Source organism: Pseudonaja textilis, chromosome 1 (genome assembly GCF_049901715.1).
Source record: "Pseudonaja textilis isolate UNSWEBS1 chromosome 1, rPseTex1.2, whole genome shotgun sequence".
Taxonomy (NCBI): Eukaryota; Metazoa; Chordata; class Lepidosauria; order Squamata; family Elapidae; genus Pseudonaja; species Pseudonaja textilis.
This window is the reverse complement of record NC_141990.1, coordinates 282,926,154-282,942,615: the sequence shown is the minus strand read 5'-3', so window position 1 is coordinate 282,942,615 and position 16,462 is coordinate 282,926,154. Positions and strand designations below refer to the sequence as shown.

At 43.0% G+C, this 16,462-nt stretch overlaps 1 protein-coding gene across 1 annotated transcript; it reads left to right on the top strand.

Annotated features, from left to right (window-relative positions):
- Window positions 1–8,858: 8,858 nt before the first annotated feature.
- On the top strand, window positions 8,859–13,403 carry NKX2-8 (NK2 homeobox 8). Its single transcript, XM_026704189.2, has 2 exons — window positions 8,859–9,027; window positions 12,678–13,403. Exons 1-2 carry the CDS (start codon window positions 8,859–8,861, stop codon window positions 13,181–13,183), a joined length of 675 nt encoding a protein of 224 aa, XP_026559974.2. The 3' UTR covers window positions 13,184–13,403.
- The last annotated feature ends 3,059 nt before the right edge of the window (window positions 13,404–16,462 follow it).

The window sequence follows — 16,462 nt, the reverse complement described above, 5'->3', positions numbered from 1 at the left end:
ATAAGAGAACAGTGATAAGATTACTGTTGATATTGGCAAAATGGACTGTCACCTTCAATACATTTATTTTGCATTACGACAATACAATAACTTTATTCCCATTTTGGTGAAGGTAGAACAGAATTTTACAGTGCCTATTTTATGCAAGCATCAGAATAATTCTTCAGAGTTTTTTTCCTTTTCATAATGGAGATGATAAGTCAATATGCTAGAAATGTGCTGTTTCCCTGTTTTTCTTTCATCTATTAACCTGTATTATATTAAAAGTCACAATTTTCCATATACTACCATTATCACTAGACAGGCCCATAGATATGAGCCTCCAGTTCTCCTCTCCCTCTAATGGTTTTCATATCAAAAAGTTCACATAATATTTTTTCAAAAGACAAAAAGTGTATATTAAATGCTAACCTTAATCATACCCCTGCACTCTCTGCTTTGGTCACATTTCGATCTGCATGGTGTAAAGCACTGCACACCAGAACAACTAGACACAAGAACAGTCCCGCCCCCCCAAAAAAGCCATCACTCTGCTAAACAAATAATTCCCTCAACACTGTTCAACTATTACAAAGTCTGCACTACTAATCTTCTCATCACTTCCCCACCCCCTCTCACTTATGACTGTATGACTGTAATTTTGTTAACTTTATTGCTTGTATACTTACATTTTTATTGACTGTTTTCTAGTATGATTTGATTGTTTATTGTACCCTATGACTATCATTAAGTGTCATACCTTATGATTATCGACTCCTGATAAATGTATCTTTCTTTTATGTACACAAAGTATTTACACCAAGACAAAATCCTTGTGTGTCCAATCACACTTGGCCAATAAAGTATTCTATCTATCTATTCTATCTATCTAAGTCCAACCAAAGTCCAGTTTTACTCCAACCATCCTCACCTTATACTAACCTAGAAGATATGACCTTGTAATCCGACAGAATTGTGTGATATCTGAACTACATACTGAATATATTTTCCACCTCTGAACTGAGAAATAATAAGTTTGGTCTGAAAGCAGAAAGTTTCTCCCACTTACAGTCTGATGGGCTACAGTCCAAACACAAGTTCACCCTGTAGCAATCAGTCTAAAACTACTCCTAAAAGTGGCCAAGTAGTCTTCCACAGCCAAGCTTTGCAGCATGGGAGTAAAATATGAATTAAGAAGAACCCATAGTGAGAAAAGGGTGAGTAAAAAAATAATAATAGAGAGTTTCACCTATACAGCACTGAGATTTTAGTAGCCAAAGCAGATTCCTGCTAACTCCACCCAAGGGAATTACCATTCCACCCATACTAGCAAGCTGTTCCGAAGAACTGTTAAAGGGCTGGTGTACTTAGCCAGCTTGAAATTGGAAGAGGCGTGTTTTTTGGGTGCCACTGGAGAGAATTTATAAGAGAAAGAGCAAATATTTGATGCTGAAGAGCTCTTAAAGGCTGATGAGGACCATTTACTTATTCCTACACACCAGTGTGGGCTTAGGATATTCAATAGATTAAAAGGCTAAGAGAGGTCACTGAAGTAGAGACTTTCTCTGCTGACTTTCCCCCTCCTCTTGAAGTATTTCAAAAACGACTCTTATGGTCTACTTTCTTGAGAGAGAGTCCTTGGCATATCTTCTAAGAATCGCCTCTGCATACTTCATCTCCCCAGTTCCTACTACTACCACAGCAGCAGCCAGGAGCTGTTTGCTTCCAGGGTCAAGATTTTAATACAAGGACCTTGAGTTGGGCTGCCTTGGTGGGGTGGGGATGCCGGGGGCAACCCATTGATAAAAAATATTAGCGTACCACCGATGCTCTGCTAAAGATTGGGCTAGGCGATCTTTTCTTTTGACTAAGCACAAATGTTTACCCCTCATATTCTTTATCTGAATTCTGCTTGCTTTGTTTTAATGAGTTGTTCTTTATCACACACACACACACACACACACACACACACACACCCTCTAGTTGTCTGGCATGGTGGGCGCAAGGAGGCTTCTGTCCCTGAAGGAGTTGTTTCCCCGAAGTCGTTCCCATTTAATCTCATTTAAAAAGACATAACTAATAAATCTGTATGGAGTAGGCTGCAGTGGACATAAAGCAGAGTCGATAGTGGTTCAAATCCCATTGAACCCAATTGAAAACCATGACAACAAGAAATAAGCTCCGATTTATCCCGGAGAACTAAAGGACATTGTCAGGAGGCGTCAATCACCTATTCTTCCCTCCTCTGAACAAATGCAAAATCTTGACTGGAACAAATGCTTCCAACAGATCCAGGACATAGGGCGACATTTCCCCTTTGTTCACAGGCTACCAGTTGGCATGTATTTGTGTTCCCTTCGGACCGACCACCCAGGACGCCGGGGAAGCTGATCGACCAGCAGCGGAGGGGACTGGAAAGGCAGCGGCGGCGGGCGGTGGGGGAGGGAGGGGAGGAAAGCGCCTGTCCCGGGCACGCTTGATCGGTGTCTCCGCTCATCTCGGCCTGGGAATCTCCCATTCACAGGAAGCCTATCCAATCCCCAAACCCCTCTGTACGCCAACTGGAGCCCGGTCCCTGTTCCTCCCGGGCCACAAATCAGGCCTCGAGACAGCAGCTTTTGGGAGCTTCTCTTACTTGGCTCTTTCCAGCCCAGCCCGATTGCAAAAGTTGGAGCGGGGGGGAGGGCAGGCTATGGCTTAGTTCTCCTGGGCACAGAATTGAAAGGGGAAGCTGCTGTTTGCACAGGGACCTGTGAAATAATTCAGGGGGGATGATAAACAATGTCCTCCTCTCCTTCCCCAATAAAAAGTATCAACGTAGGCAGAATTTTACTTTCTATTAAAATTACTTTCCTCGTCCTTCCGGGAGGGGGGAGAGGTCAATTCTGGGAAGAAAAATCATTCTAAAGCTCTAATTCCTGATTCAACCCAGGCACATCAAGAGGACCAGAAACCTTGTATGTGCTTTTGGGAGTCGGCTTTCCCCTATTTCCATAATTTATTCATCAAATAAAACATCCTTCAAAAATGTCAACAATGACGATCTGTTGCTGTCATCTTTTAGTGCCGCTTCTAGCCATTAACAAGCCGAACACATATCACCACGTCCCAAAGGGTTTTTTTTTTAAAAGGCAACTGGACTTTCTTGTGTTTGTTTTCCTCAAAGACGTTTCGCTTCTCATTCAAGGAGCTTCTTCAGCTCAGCTCTTCACAGAACTGAAGAAGCTTCTTGGATGAGAAGCAAGACATCTTCAAGGGAAAAAATACACAACAAGAAAGCCCAGATGCCTTTTGAAAAAAGCACATCTTTGGTACAACCATGATCCTGGATGACTGGGAATTTCCATAGAAACATTACACATATTTGCCCAAACATGATTTGGGTCTGAGGTGTGAAGAGATGCCGGACCGAAAAGAAAGACTTGACAAGATTAAGAGAAGGAAGAGGAGGAGGAAGAGATAACAGTGGTTTCAGTACAGTGAAATCAAGGAAATTTCTCCCAGGTTCTTGAAAGACCTATAATTTATCATGGGAAGAGCTCAAGATGTCAATAGTATTTGTCCACTATTTCTGATCCGCTCAGTGGTATTGAACCAGTTAACTAACTTGGCTTATATTCTGTAGCATAAGTTGTTGTACAAGAACTAATAAGTAAAAATAGGCTGCAATTTTATAATGCTATAAATACATTTAAATGAGGTTGTAAATAGCTACTGAAGAATTTTAAAGCAACCTTAAATAATAAGAGGGTTATATAAAGCAGAACATTATAATTTGGGCAATTTCTTGGGTGGAATGACATAGGCCGAAAGGAGAAGGGGATCTGGAGTGGTGCTTGGTTAGAAAGTTGCATGGGGTCCGTTTCTTTCCTTGCTGGCGCCTGAATGCTCTGGCAATGCCAATGTTCTCTGTACCAAAGTTCCATTTCTGTTTTAAGAGAAGTCTTCAAATTCCATATTTATTACATTTTTATGTATCCAGTTATTTCATTTTACCCTCTAGCAAAAATAAAATAAAAATAAGCCTGCTTCGATGACATTCCTGTATTTTGGGAGAAGGAATTTGAATCGGCAAATCATCATCTCCAAGAGACCATCTCCCCAGTCCTTCCAATGAAGTCACTAAACCAGCCAGCACAGACAGCACACTACCTATTCTGCCAGAACCACCTGCAGATTTGGCAAGAGGCGTTGCCAAATCTAATCAGTGAAGGGTGTTGGTTTGGGCATTTACTTGTAAATAGATGTGGATTGATTGCAGACCTTATTTTTCTCCAAAAAAAAAGAAGGGAATGGCAGAGAATGAGGTGGCTGGATGGAGTCACGGAAGCAATTGGCTTCAGTGAGCTTAAATTTAAGTGGGCTTAAAAAGGGATGGTAGAGGACAGGAAGGCCTGGAACGACTTCTCAAGACTTCATGACTAACAACAATAACATTCTTCTCCAGGTCTTGGTGTTTCCATGCCTGAGAGAACAACCTCAAAATCCCACAGGTGCCTCCTAGTTTCCAAGGTGTCTGTGACCCAACACTGTTGAAATTTAGTAGATCTGTTTAAGCAATGGGACTTATTTAATTTTATATTCAAGTATATTTCATTTCACCTGACTGGTCATCTGTTTTTTTTTCCCCTCCTCTATATTTATATCCTTCGTTGCTGCTGCTGCTGCTTCTGCTTCTGCTGTTGTTGTTCCTGCTCTCCTTCCTATTCCTCTTCCGTGTCTTTACCCTTTCTCTCTTTTTGTGTGTGCATTCTCTTCTTGTGGATTCATTCATTCATGGCTGCCTGGGAGAATGACTCCTCCCTACCCTTTTGTCATCCTGCCGGTCTCTTGAGGGACTTCTCAAAGCCCTCTTCTTTGCTAAAGCTCTACTTTACCTGCTGATCCAGATTCTCTTTCCCCCCCTCCCCACTTCTCACAATTCAGCCATTCTTTAAGCCTGACCCTAAACAATGATTCTTATTGTCATCTTCTAATAGGGACCCTGAATCCTCCTGGCAGGAGTCCTACATCGTTTATGTGATGCTTTAAATCCTGAGCATCTTAGTAGACGTTATTCTGAGTCCACTGGATGCATACGTTAAGACAACGGTGAAGTGGTAATAATGAAACTTAAGTTACTTGTGTCTTCCGAGTTCTTCACCCACTAAAATCTTCAAAAGATAGTACAGCCAATAAAAGGAATAGACACAAATTTGATGTAAAATTAGGCCTATTATTACTCACAGGAAAAAAACATATCATCCATATTTTATGGTGCAGCAGGCTCTTACTAACAAGAATACAGAAGTTATAATACGGTTATGGCCAAGCAACTGCACATATGCAAAAAGCATTATACAAACCCAATGCAGTCTCATCTCATTAAGGTTGCATTCCTAAGCATGTGTGTTGATAATTGGGGTAGCCTAAAGATGTAGCCCAAAGATGTCCCTTCATCCTTTTTCATTCACAAAACTGGATCTTCTTGAATTTTCCTCCCATTCTGTGAATTTGCTACATTCCGCTCCATTTGTCCTGTTCCATATCTCTATCTTTCCCAATTTTCTGATCTGCCCAATTCTATGCTGTTTTTTTTTTTAAACTGCCATTCCCCAAACATCCCCTTTACATGATAGGTGCAAGAGGAATTGGATCCAATCTTTATTTTTTGTTCTTTTCCAGATTGTGAGGGTATCAATAGTGTGAGTAATGTTCATTTCCTACTATTCTGAATAGAGTTTGAGTTGCATTCAAAGTAAAGATGGCTGATAGCTGCAGAACAGCCAATTTGGTAGCTAAACATTTATCCTTTGTCTATTTGCTTATTAGGAGAGAAAGAGGGAAGGGGGGGACTTTATTTGTTTGTTTGTTTGTTTGTTTGTTTGTTTCCTGCTTTTAGTATTTCCATAAATAACTCAAGACTGGTGAATACACATAATACTCCTCCTCCTATTTTGCCCGCCACAAGTGATGACACTTGTCACAATTGTGGTTTTAAAAATCAACCAACAGGATTAAAATGATGTATTGTAAACACAAGTTACAATACTTGAATATTCTTGAACTGCAGAAGTGAAGACAGTCTGGGCTATTCAGGAATGGAATCAAGCCTGGGAAAATGCTCTGTTCCCTCACCTATTCAACATAAGGTTCAGGACGCTGCTTCCCCCGTGCCTTGTGTTTCTACCTCAGGCAGGTGGATCTCCAGATTTTTAGGAACATACCAAAGTTGATCTTGCAAGTCTAAAGTTTGCAACCTCAATATTAATTTGATTAATAATATTGTTTACCACTGGACTTCAGGTTGTCGAAATCCTTGAAAAATTAAACTATCCCATGTAATCCAACTCATCTCAATGTCAGTCAGATGAAAAGCTTTCTGAAAAGCTACTATTCTAAGAAATAATGGGGAGTAGTAGTTCCTGGATTGTTAAAAGCACAATAAAACTGGGGTTCCTAAAAGTAGTTATCAACCCACTAATTAATTCATTAATTAATAATCATCTAATTTATTGGCTGAACTCCAAATATAAAGTAACTGCAAATAATATTTTCACAACGTATTTAAAATTACAATGCAACGCAATGTGATAAAATAGAATACTAGATGATATATAGCCAACCAGGATGAGTTAAAAAAAAGCAGTTAGCTATCCCATTCCAATGGTAGTAATATGTTACATTCAGCCCCTGCATGTGTATATGCATCATAACACAGTAATTATAATAATAATATAATATAACGTATCACTAGCATTTTCATTTTCACAGCAGTAACATGTATGTAAATATGTCAAGATGTTTATGATGCAGTTTGACACTCACCTACAATTGTTTCAGAGTTAAATGTAAATAAAGACCAGTTTCTTAAAGTTTTCAATGTAAGATAGTTGAAAATAGTCTGGATCTTTTGATATTGTCAAGGGTTCTCATTTAAAATACTGTCCCTGTGTGGCTTATAGGTAACAGAATATTTTGCTGGTTATAACATGTCGTCCCTTTTGACTTGAAAACCACAGCATTCAAAGGAATTGATATTGATGTCCCATTTATTTGACTTTGGGTTTTGGTGGGGCTTTATTTTTCCCATTGGGAGGGCTCAGGCAGGGAATAGGTGCTGTCCAGCCAAATGAAACAACAGAATCTCTCCACACAACTGCCTTGTCATCTCTACCTGTGAAAATGTGTGGTCCTTTTTTGTCCTTTTTTTTTTTAAGGGAAGCGGGAGGAGGGCAAATGGATTACAGCAGGATTATTGGATTGCAATTGGATCGTTTTTCTGTTCCTTAGCAGTGGCACCCAAAATCAGGCCATTTCCCCTGCCTTCTAAACCAGCTTTCTCCCGTCTGGCACTCTTCAAATGTGTCAGGACTTCCTGAGCATGGGTGCCTGGAGGCTTGAAATTGTGAGAGGGATGGTCCCACAACTTCTGGAGGGCAGCCTGATAAACAAGGACTTGTTTGCTGCTCAGGGTCACCTGCCCCACCTCCTGGGTAAGATCCGTGAGCCTGAACTACTGAAACCTGTCAGAAGTGCTCATGGCTGCCAGAGGCCCAGTTACTTCCTTCTACTAAGAGCACCCTGCCTGGAAACGGAGCCCCCACCTCTCAAGCCTTCAAGGGAAAAAGTACACCATTCACAGATGATTTCATTATCCCAATATTGGGGACTCATTCGGAGGTGGGTTCACTCAGAGCACTGGTTCAAAAGCTCAGCAACCACCTGCCAGTGACACCGGGTCACAAATCCACTGGACTTTTCAAGAAATGGGTCCTAGCAATGGCTTGCTGCAAAAGTACAGATCCGGGGAAGAAAGGTGAAAAATGGCTCCATTTGAGGCAAGATGCTGCACAGGAGGGCAGACTGGGAGGGAATGGGACAACTTGCTTTGGCCAACTCTCTATAGCCAACTCCTCATCCCAGCCAACTCAACAACTGCTGGACAATGTAACAATTCTCTTTAATTATTTAAATCAAATAAAAAAAATATTTTAATTTTTGTCATTCACATTTTATTCTGTTTCCCCTTTTGCATCCTTTCTTTAATGGCTCTGTTGTTGGCTGTGGCAAGTTGGTCAGGGCGAATGGCAATGGGATGCTCAAGCCCCAGCCCCTAGGTGTGAAGAGAAGGATTCAAGCCCCTCGCAGAGGAGCAGCAGGAGGCGTAGGACTGATGGGTACTTTAGCAGCAGCACCTTCCATCCCCCACTTCCCCCACCTCTTGGAGTGTTTTCCAAATACAGGAGTGGGGGAGAAAACAAATAGGTTCCCTGAAAAGGATGAAGTAGCAGGGAGAAATCTAGGCATCTCCAAGCAAGCCCAGCGACCAAAGCTGCGGGTATCCTTCGAGGATTCACTTTGTGGGTGAGGAGAGGGGTGGAGGGGCTGCGGAGAGCGGCTGCGGTTCTACACCCCCCCCACCCGAAATACCACCCAAGATGTTATTCAGAGCGAACAATCCCCATTATCTGTCCCCACTTTGGCCTAATCAGACAGAATCCGTAATACTGAAGGCCGCTTCCTGCTGGCTTTTGGGGAGGGGTCTTTCTCTCTCTCTCTCTCTCTGTCTCTCTGTTTGGGAGGGTGAGGGTGAATCTCCGGAGGAGAGGACAGAGAAATGGATGGGTGGGTGCGGGGGGGGGGGGAGGGAAGAGGGGGAGGTCGCCTTGCCACCCATTAGAGCTTTTAGCACTTGACTAATTCAGGTACTTAGCAGCCCATAGACAGGGACGGTTGAAAGCAACCAGTGTTTACGGTGGGGAAGACTGTTGATATAAACAGGCGCCCCCGAGGTAAGCGACACTAATCTCCTGCCCGAGGGGAAGCCGTGATGAGCGTCTCTCCGTGCCTGCCCGGGGTCCAGTAGCCTCTGCCCTGCCAGCCCGCCCGACGCGGCCATGGCCACCTTAGCCAGGGGCAGCTTCACCGTGAGGAGCCTCTTGGATTTACCTGAGCCAGAAGGCGGCGGCGGTGGCGGAGGCGGAGGCGAGGGTCAGGAACCGGCAGAAAGCTACACCGCTTCTCCCTTCCGAGCGTGGATGGAAACCGAAAGAAGCCACTATCTCTGTGAGTGCGGGGATGGGGGATAGGGGGAATGGATGGAAGGAAGGAAGGAAGGAAGGAAGGAAGGAAGGAAGGAAGGAAGGAAGGAAGGAAGGTGAAACTGAAAGGTAGAACCAGGAGGGCTCGAGGTTGAGGAAGTAGGTGAATAACCTGGAGAAACTCGTCCTGACTGAAGAAGGAGGATCTATATAGAAAGCAAAAAAAAAAAAAGAATCTGATTTCTTTGAAATATTTACACATCTGGAAAGAGAAAGAAGAAAACAGATCAAGATTATCTAAGAACGTGAGAAGAGGTAAGCCTATTACAGATAGTATATATACAAGAAGCTTCCCTCGTTTTTTGTTCGCAGGCACAAAACCACTGCAGGCAGAAGGAAACAGGCACAAAGGTAGAAAGCAATGTAAATATAAGAAAAATATTCTGAATATGGTTTTTTGTGGCGAGCTATTAAGAGTGTGAAATGGAAGTTTGGTTTTGCCTGCTTTGACAGAGTCCAGAATGATGTACAAAGGTAGCATTAGGCAAGCTAATAGAGTCAAAAATTAAATATTCCCTTACCTACAGGTACACAATGATAAAGGCCTTGTTTACTGTTAAATTATCCATATCTTTCCTAGGATCCTGGCTTATTTAATAACCAAAGATTTTGAAAGGAGGTTTTATTTTATTACCTCTTTTTTCTAAATATATTCTTTTAATTCTTTTATTTTATGGGGAACGGGAAGGGGAGAGAACAAATAAATGCTTTAAAAAGCCTTTCATATTATTAGAGGATAAACCACTGAAAAGAAACCCATAGTCATCATCAACCCTACTGAATCCAGCATAATTTTAGTTACTGTGAATAGATTCTGCTTGTAATTACGAAAGCCAATAAGTCTGTGGGCGCAGCTCTTTCCTTTTTGCAAATTTCCCCCACATACGGTTCAATTTTTTTCTTTTTTAAAATTGCAACATATATTCCAGATATTTTTAAAAGAAAATGTAATCCTTACACCTTGTCCAATGTTGGCTTTGTTTCACCCCTTCTTTATGACATTTCCTTAAAACGCACCACGCGATGTTTGAATGTACAGTAGCTATTTTTGTTTCTAAAATAACTGATCAGGATCTGTGATGAAATGATAAATACAACCTAATTCCTGTTGGTAAAAAGTGGCAGCTAACCCTCTGCTTCCAAAGATAGTTAAGTCACCTGTAGGTTTTCCACCGAACTCAACCAAGTTCTTGGCTGGACAATTTTTTCATTGGGACCTGCTTAAGGAAGGGGTTTCCCTCTCTTTCCAGCCCAGCTGGAGTGCAACTTCGCGTTAACCCAGTCCCATTTTTTAAAATAGGATACTGCTGTGGATACCCCGAGACTTTCTAAAAATGATCGAAATAAAGTTTAGGACTTAAGTAAAAGTGAACTTTACTAACAAAGGGAGGGGACTTCTATCCAAGAAAACCGCCTCTGTTTCTTTTGCCCCATCAATCGAGGACTGGAAGGGGGGCGGTCTCTTTCAGAAGATGGGGCTCCACATAGTTGGAAGCGGCTCTTAGGGCGTGGGTGCGGCTGTCGCTCCACAGAAGGCGTCCTGCTTTTCGGGCCAGGTTCTTGTCCTGCCTTGAGTCAACCGTGGCGTTCAAGAATAGAGCAATCAGGAATTCGTGGAGAGTTGAGAACCGCACCCATAAAGACTTCATTTTATCTTTCACCTTAACACCCCCGCAATACACTAGGAGCATCCAGGCAGGGGGCAACGCGCTGAATCGTACCTTATTTTACCTTCTTAGAATCTAGCAGCCCATCCTTTCAAAAAGAGGAGACGTCGAGGGCCGCGTCTTCTTCCCTCTGGACAGCTGTTTTCTTTTTTCCATACAACATCTTCGATTCCTTCGTAGATAAGCTCGAAAACGAGGCAGGGGGAAGCAGTTATGGGGGTGGAGGGCGCTACGTTTCTCTTCTCAGTCTCGAGATAAAGGCAAACCTATTGGTTCCTATCACACACAGGAATTTCCTAACCCAAGCGGCACACCTTTCCCTGTGGTTCGTGCGTATTCCTGGAGAACATAAACTACCCTCCCTCGTGTGATAAGTGAGGCTCTTTCACTTCTCTCACTCCACACTTTGCAACATTTTCCCGTTATTCTTTTTCTTATCGGCAAATTCTTTCCCTGTTGTTGCTCAGTTTACGATGTACCCGTTCAACTTAGTCTATGGAATAAGCCCATTGGCCACTCAATAGGATTTCGTTTTGTGTATACAGGTATTTTGTGAAGGCATTGCAAGGCTCTTCGATGTTTTAGCTTAGAAAATCGTCAGAAATGGAAGCTGAAATAGCTACGCCTCTTTCTTTTGCTTTGGGTATTAGTTATCTAGGGATGCAATAGTGTATTTACATAGTAGCTATATGTACATATGTATACGCACGTATAATTATATTTTCACACAGCTGTTGACTAAAAAAATAAGGAACAACACTGGATAGAGTGCGCGTGACTTTGGGCCAGTCACTCTCTCCCCGCTCATTCATCTCACAGGGGTGGTATTTTGGGGGAAATAGAGTGGGAAACAGTTATTTATAAAGTTAATAAAACAAAAAAACCACTATTGCAACCCTCCACATTTTTATTTAGATTTAAATAAATTCCGCTGAATTAAAAGGTGAGCTTAGTTAGGATTGAAATAGTACTAGCCTATCTGGAGCTGCGTGGTCGCTTCCACTTTCTCCCAAGGCCCAGCCGCTGGAAAAGGTTTAGGCTTTAGTGTTAGGGTGTTAATAATCCCCAACAACGCAGACAGACAAGCGCTAAGCGACATTTTAATTGCTCTGCCATTTGAATAAGAAAGAAGAAACGAAACTAGGAAAGGGAAGGTGAAGGCGAGAGATAAAACTCCTCCCCAAAAAGTAGTGAATTTGAGAAACGTGGGTGAATTCAAATGTTTCACAGGGTACACATCTTGTAAATGGTGTCGATCTCTTTCTCTCTCCCTTCTCCCCTCCTCCACTCTGCTGGTTTCAAAACTCGAGGCCATTTATTGAAAGGTTTCCGTTTTTGATCTTAGGCTCTGGCTTCACACCTCGCTCTAAAACCATAATGTGGGGTGGGGTGAGGGTTAGTATTATTTTAACATGTTGAGAGAATCCTATCCTATCCATTTCCTTCCTTCCCCTTCCCTTTTTTTCTCATCCCTTCCTTCCCTCCCTCCTTCCTTTCTCTTCCTTGCCCACTCTCCCACCATTCCTCTCCCTTCCCCTTCTTTTCTCATCCCTTCCTTTCCTCCCCTCCTCTTCCTTGCCCTCCCTCCCTTCCCCTTCTTTCCTCCCCTCCACTTCCTTTCCCTTCCTTCCCCTTCCCTTCCTTTTTTTCTCATCCCTTCCTTTCTTCCCCTCCCTCCTTCCTTCCTCTTCCTTCCTCCCTCCCACCATTTCTCTCCCCTCCCTTCCCCTTCCCTTCTTTTTTCTCATCCCTTCCTTTCCTCCCCTCCCCTCCTCTTCCTTGCCCTCCCTCCCTCCCACCCTTCCCCTCCTTTCCTCCCCTCCCCTTCCCCTCCCTCCCTCCCCTTTCTTCCCTCCCCTCTCCTCCCCTCCCTTTCCTTTCCCCTTCCCTTCCAGCGGTTTTCCAAAGCAAAGGCTAACAGCCCGATTCGTCCCGCTCTCTCCCGCAGCATCGGACGACAGCTGCGCCGAGAGCCGGCCGTGCCTGGCCGCCGCCTCGACCCGGCCGGCAGCGCGGGAGGAAGACGAGGAGAAGCTGAAGAAGAAGCGGCGGGTGCTCTTCTCCAAGGCGCAGACGCTGGCTCTCGAGCGACGCTTCCGGCAGCAGCGCTACCTGTCGGCGCCCGAGCGGGAGCAGCTGGCGCACTTGCTCCGCCTGACGCCCACCCAGGTCAAGATCTGGTTCCAGAACCACCGCTACAAGATGAAGCGCGCCAAGGGAGGCGAGCGGGGCGGCGCGGGGGGCGGCCCGCCTCTCCTGCGGCGGGTGGTGGTGCCGGTGCTGGTGCGGGACGGCAAGGCCTGTCAAAGCTGCAGCGGCGCCACCCCTACGCGGAGCCCCGGCGGGCCCCAAGGAGCCTTCAACCTGCCCGGCTACTCGGCGTTTCCGCAAAGCCTTTTCCCCGCCTATCAGCACTTAGCGCCGCCTGCCTTAGTATCCTGGAACTGGGGCTGAGGGGGAAAAAAAACATGGCGGCTGGTCGGTTGGCGGGCTATCTGCCTCCCTGGACAACTGGAGCGGCTCGCTTCTTGAGGAAGATACACCCTGGCCTTCGCCTAGCTAGCCCGACGGGGCCTCTTGCTTGGCGCTCTCGGGACTTGGACTCGAATAGAACTAGTTTAGAGTAAACGTTTGACGGATTGCTGGTCTTTCAAAACAATATATAAACAGGGGTCCTCAAACTTGGCAACTTTAAGACTTGTGGACTTCAACTCCCAGAATTCTCCAGCCGGCTGGCTGAAGAATTCTGGGAGTTGAAGTCCACAAGTCTTAAAGTTGCCAAGTTTGAGGACCTCTGATATATAACAAGAAAAGATCCACTGCAATTTTCTTGGGAAGAGTCTCCAGCTGTGTTTTACTTCACACGGAAGCCATGCCCAAATAGGTGCTTAGGATGAAAAGGCAAATAAGATGGTCCTTACAAGAGGGCTGCCAATTCTGGGGGCTCCTAGTTGTGTGTATAGCCTTCTTGCAAAAAGTGAGGCCCTCTGTGTAAATGCCAAGAACAGAAACTAGAGGTTGCAATTCTACTCTTGCCCGGGAGTACAGTCTAGTGGCTGCATAGGGCTGCTGTGGCAGTTGCTTCTGAGATGGCTTGTGGAGGTTTGCATTTTGGCCAGTTGCAACTTTTGAGATCATCCGGGTTGATTCCAGCACACATAGACACATCTTTTCAGAAAACAGGCTTACAAGGCTTACAAATTCAGAAGCACATTTTTACAGGACAAATGGGAGTTTGTCATCCAGGAACACTTGTGTTGGATTCCTTTATAGAATAGAAGAAAGTGAAGTTAGAATGGTTTGGGAATAAAGTCAATGGAAGCCTAATTGGAAGAGGCAAAAACTCTGGATGACTGCACAATACCTGCCAAACCTTTCTTTAGGCCTTTTGTTTTAAGAATCTAGGAATACTGACATAAAGAACCAGTTGCATTTCAACTGAAGTGCAGCAGATAAAGAGCAATCTGTGTTGGATGTAGTTTCTTTTTAAAAAAATAATTCTCATGGGGATTGCTGGAAATTAGTGTCTTGGGGGTAGTGGTCAGAAACTGCCATCAGAAGCTACTTGTGTGATCAGAGTGGAAGAGAGGAGATTTAAAAACATGTATTTGGATGATTGGTTCAAACTCCTTAGAAATGCCTTGTGGCATTTTGTTTAATACTGTTGGAAGAATTATCCTTCTGGGTTCAGTTCCAAAAAAGACAAATACAATGAAGTCGTGTGTAGTCTCAGAAGTAAAACTCATTGAACTTAAAGGGCTTCTCTTTGAGCACTGTAACAAATGTGTTCCTCAACAAATTTTATGGATTAAAGTCCAGTTGGCAAGTACACGTTACAAGGATGATGATGGAATAACCAGCGTTTAAATAGTAAAATAATTGCCAAATGTACAACCTTCTGTGACACAAAAGTAAAGAAATTTTAGACAAGATGGTGGCACGCAATTGAATAAATAAAAGATTTGCTCTGAACCAGCTCAGTTTCTGGAAACCACACACACACACACACACAGAAATCTGATGAAATCAACTGTGGTATTCAGAAATTGAATTTAAAAAACCTTGATTTTGAGTCATTTCCATACAGTACTCGTGATTGAAAGCATTCCCTCATTGTGGCGTGATGAAGCTTGTCTTTGTCAATCAGATCTCACTACCAAAATGGTTGGGCTCGTTTAGACACTGTAGTATATTACTGCTACCTTTCCAAAGTCCTCTTGCACATTAGGTGTACAATATTTCAATTGGATTACCTGGGGATTCAGAATTCTGGGAATTAATTCAACAATTTCCAGCTCTAATAAAGGTGGTGCAGATTCCAATACTTCTGTTCAATTGGGGATAGATTATAGTTGTTTGCAAATGTCTATTTGAACCTTAAAGGGGAAGGGTATTGAACATTGGAGGGCAAGCATTTTCTGCTTCCTTTTTGGTCCCAACAGCTTTCCCTACATGGTGACCCTGGGGACCATCTATGTGGTTGAATTCATATCTGTTGTGTGAGAGCAGGGCAGGTTGCCATAATTTCCTTAGGATATGACTTCTTCCTTCCCATTCTCTGTCCTTGGTACTGTGAAATAATGGCCATATTAACAAATGTGATTGCTATTGGGTTAACTATGTGGATGTAGCCAGACAAGATGCTGCTTAAGATGAACATTCAGGGTGATGTTATTGAGAATAATAATAAATAGTCTGAAAATATTGCTGTAGAATGAATCTAATAAAAGGAATAGGTCGGCCTTAGTACTGCAAATTTCAATAAATGTTGCATTAATGTAAAGCAATCTCCTGGCCCAGTCTGGCCTAAGGTCCTTAGGAACCAACAGAAAAGTAAAGAACTAGAAAGAAAAGGAAAGAACTAGACAATGAGTACACAGTCAAATATATCCCATGGAAAAATGACATTCTTGAAAGGGATTGTGCACCAGATGTACTGTATTAAGAATAAATATTGATAACTAATGCTTTGTCAGAAACTTTAGATCATATCATCTACCACAATCTGAAAGGTAATTTGTTCCTGGGAATCTCCAATAATCAGACTTCCTTAAAAAGAAGTTTGAGTTTGAGATTTATTTTTAAATTCCAATAAGGCACAAGACATGCCATTTCTTATGCCATAATAAAAGTTGCAATTTGATATTTTCTACTCCTCCTCCATGATTTAACCGAAGATGGAAAGTTTGAAGCATGTTATGTTCATTTTATACAATTGCAATTATGTTGTTGATCACTACTTAAAATAGCAGCATTTTTAAAAAAAATCCAAGACATTAATATCCAATACTGTTTTGCTTTGAATATGCTGACCTTGGCTTTTGGTAATGGCTTGAGGAGTCATACATAATGATCCTTGACAATGTAATTGGGAAATATTCAGACACCACCTCAAATAGTGATGACCTGAATTTCCTTCTGCCAGATCCCCTGGTTGAGGAGACTAGTTTTAGGGCCATCTAAGAAAGAACAGGCTTTTATCCTTTTCTCTTCCTGATGTTTATGTCTTGCCACACATCCCTCAGACATTCAGAACTCAAGGAAAATGGTAGAAGAAGCCAAAATCTGACTCTATTTTCCTTAATAGTTACAAAGGAAAATGTGTGTGTATGTGTACATGAGTTGTGTTGTTTATCTTCAAGTTGTTCTGAGGTGGGGAAACAGATGGTTTCATGGGCTTTTCAACATTGCAGAACTAAAAGTTCCCAAGATCCCTGAACATTGGTATGAGAT

Coding starts and splice junctions, on each gene's coding strand:
- NKX2-8 (XM_026704189.2), top strand. CDS start 8,859: ATGGCCACCTTAGCCAGGGGCAGCTTCACCGTGAGGAGCCTCTTGGAT. Junction 9,028..12,677: donor CGAAAGAAGCCACTATCTCT/GTGAGTGCGGGG, acceptor TCTCTCCCGCAG/CATCGGACGACAGCTGCGCC.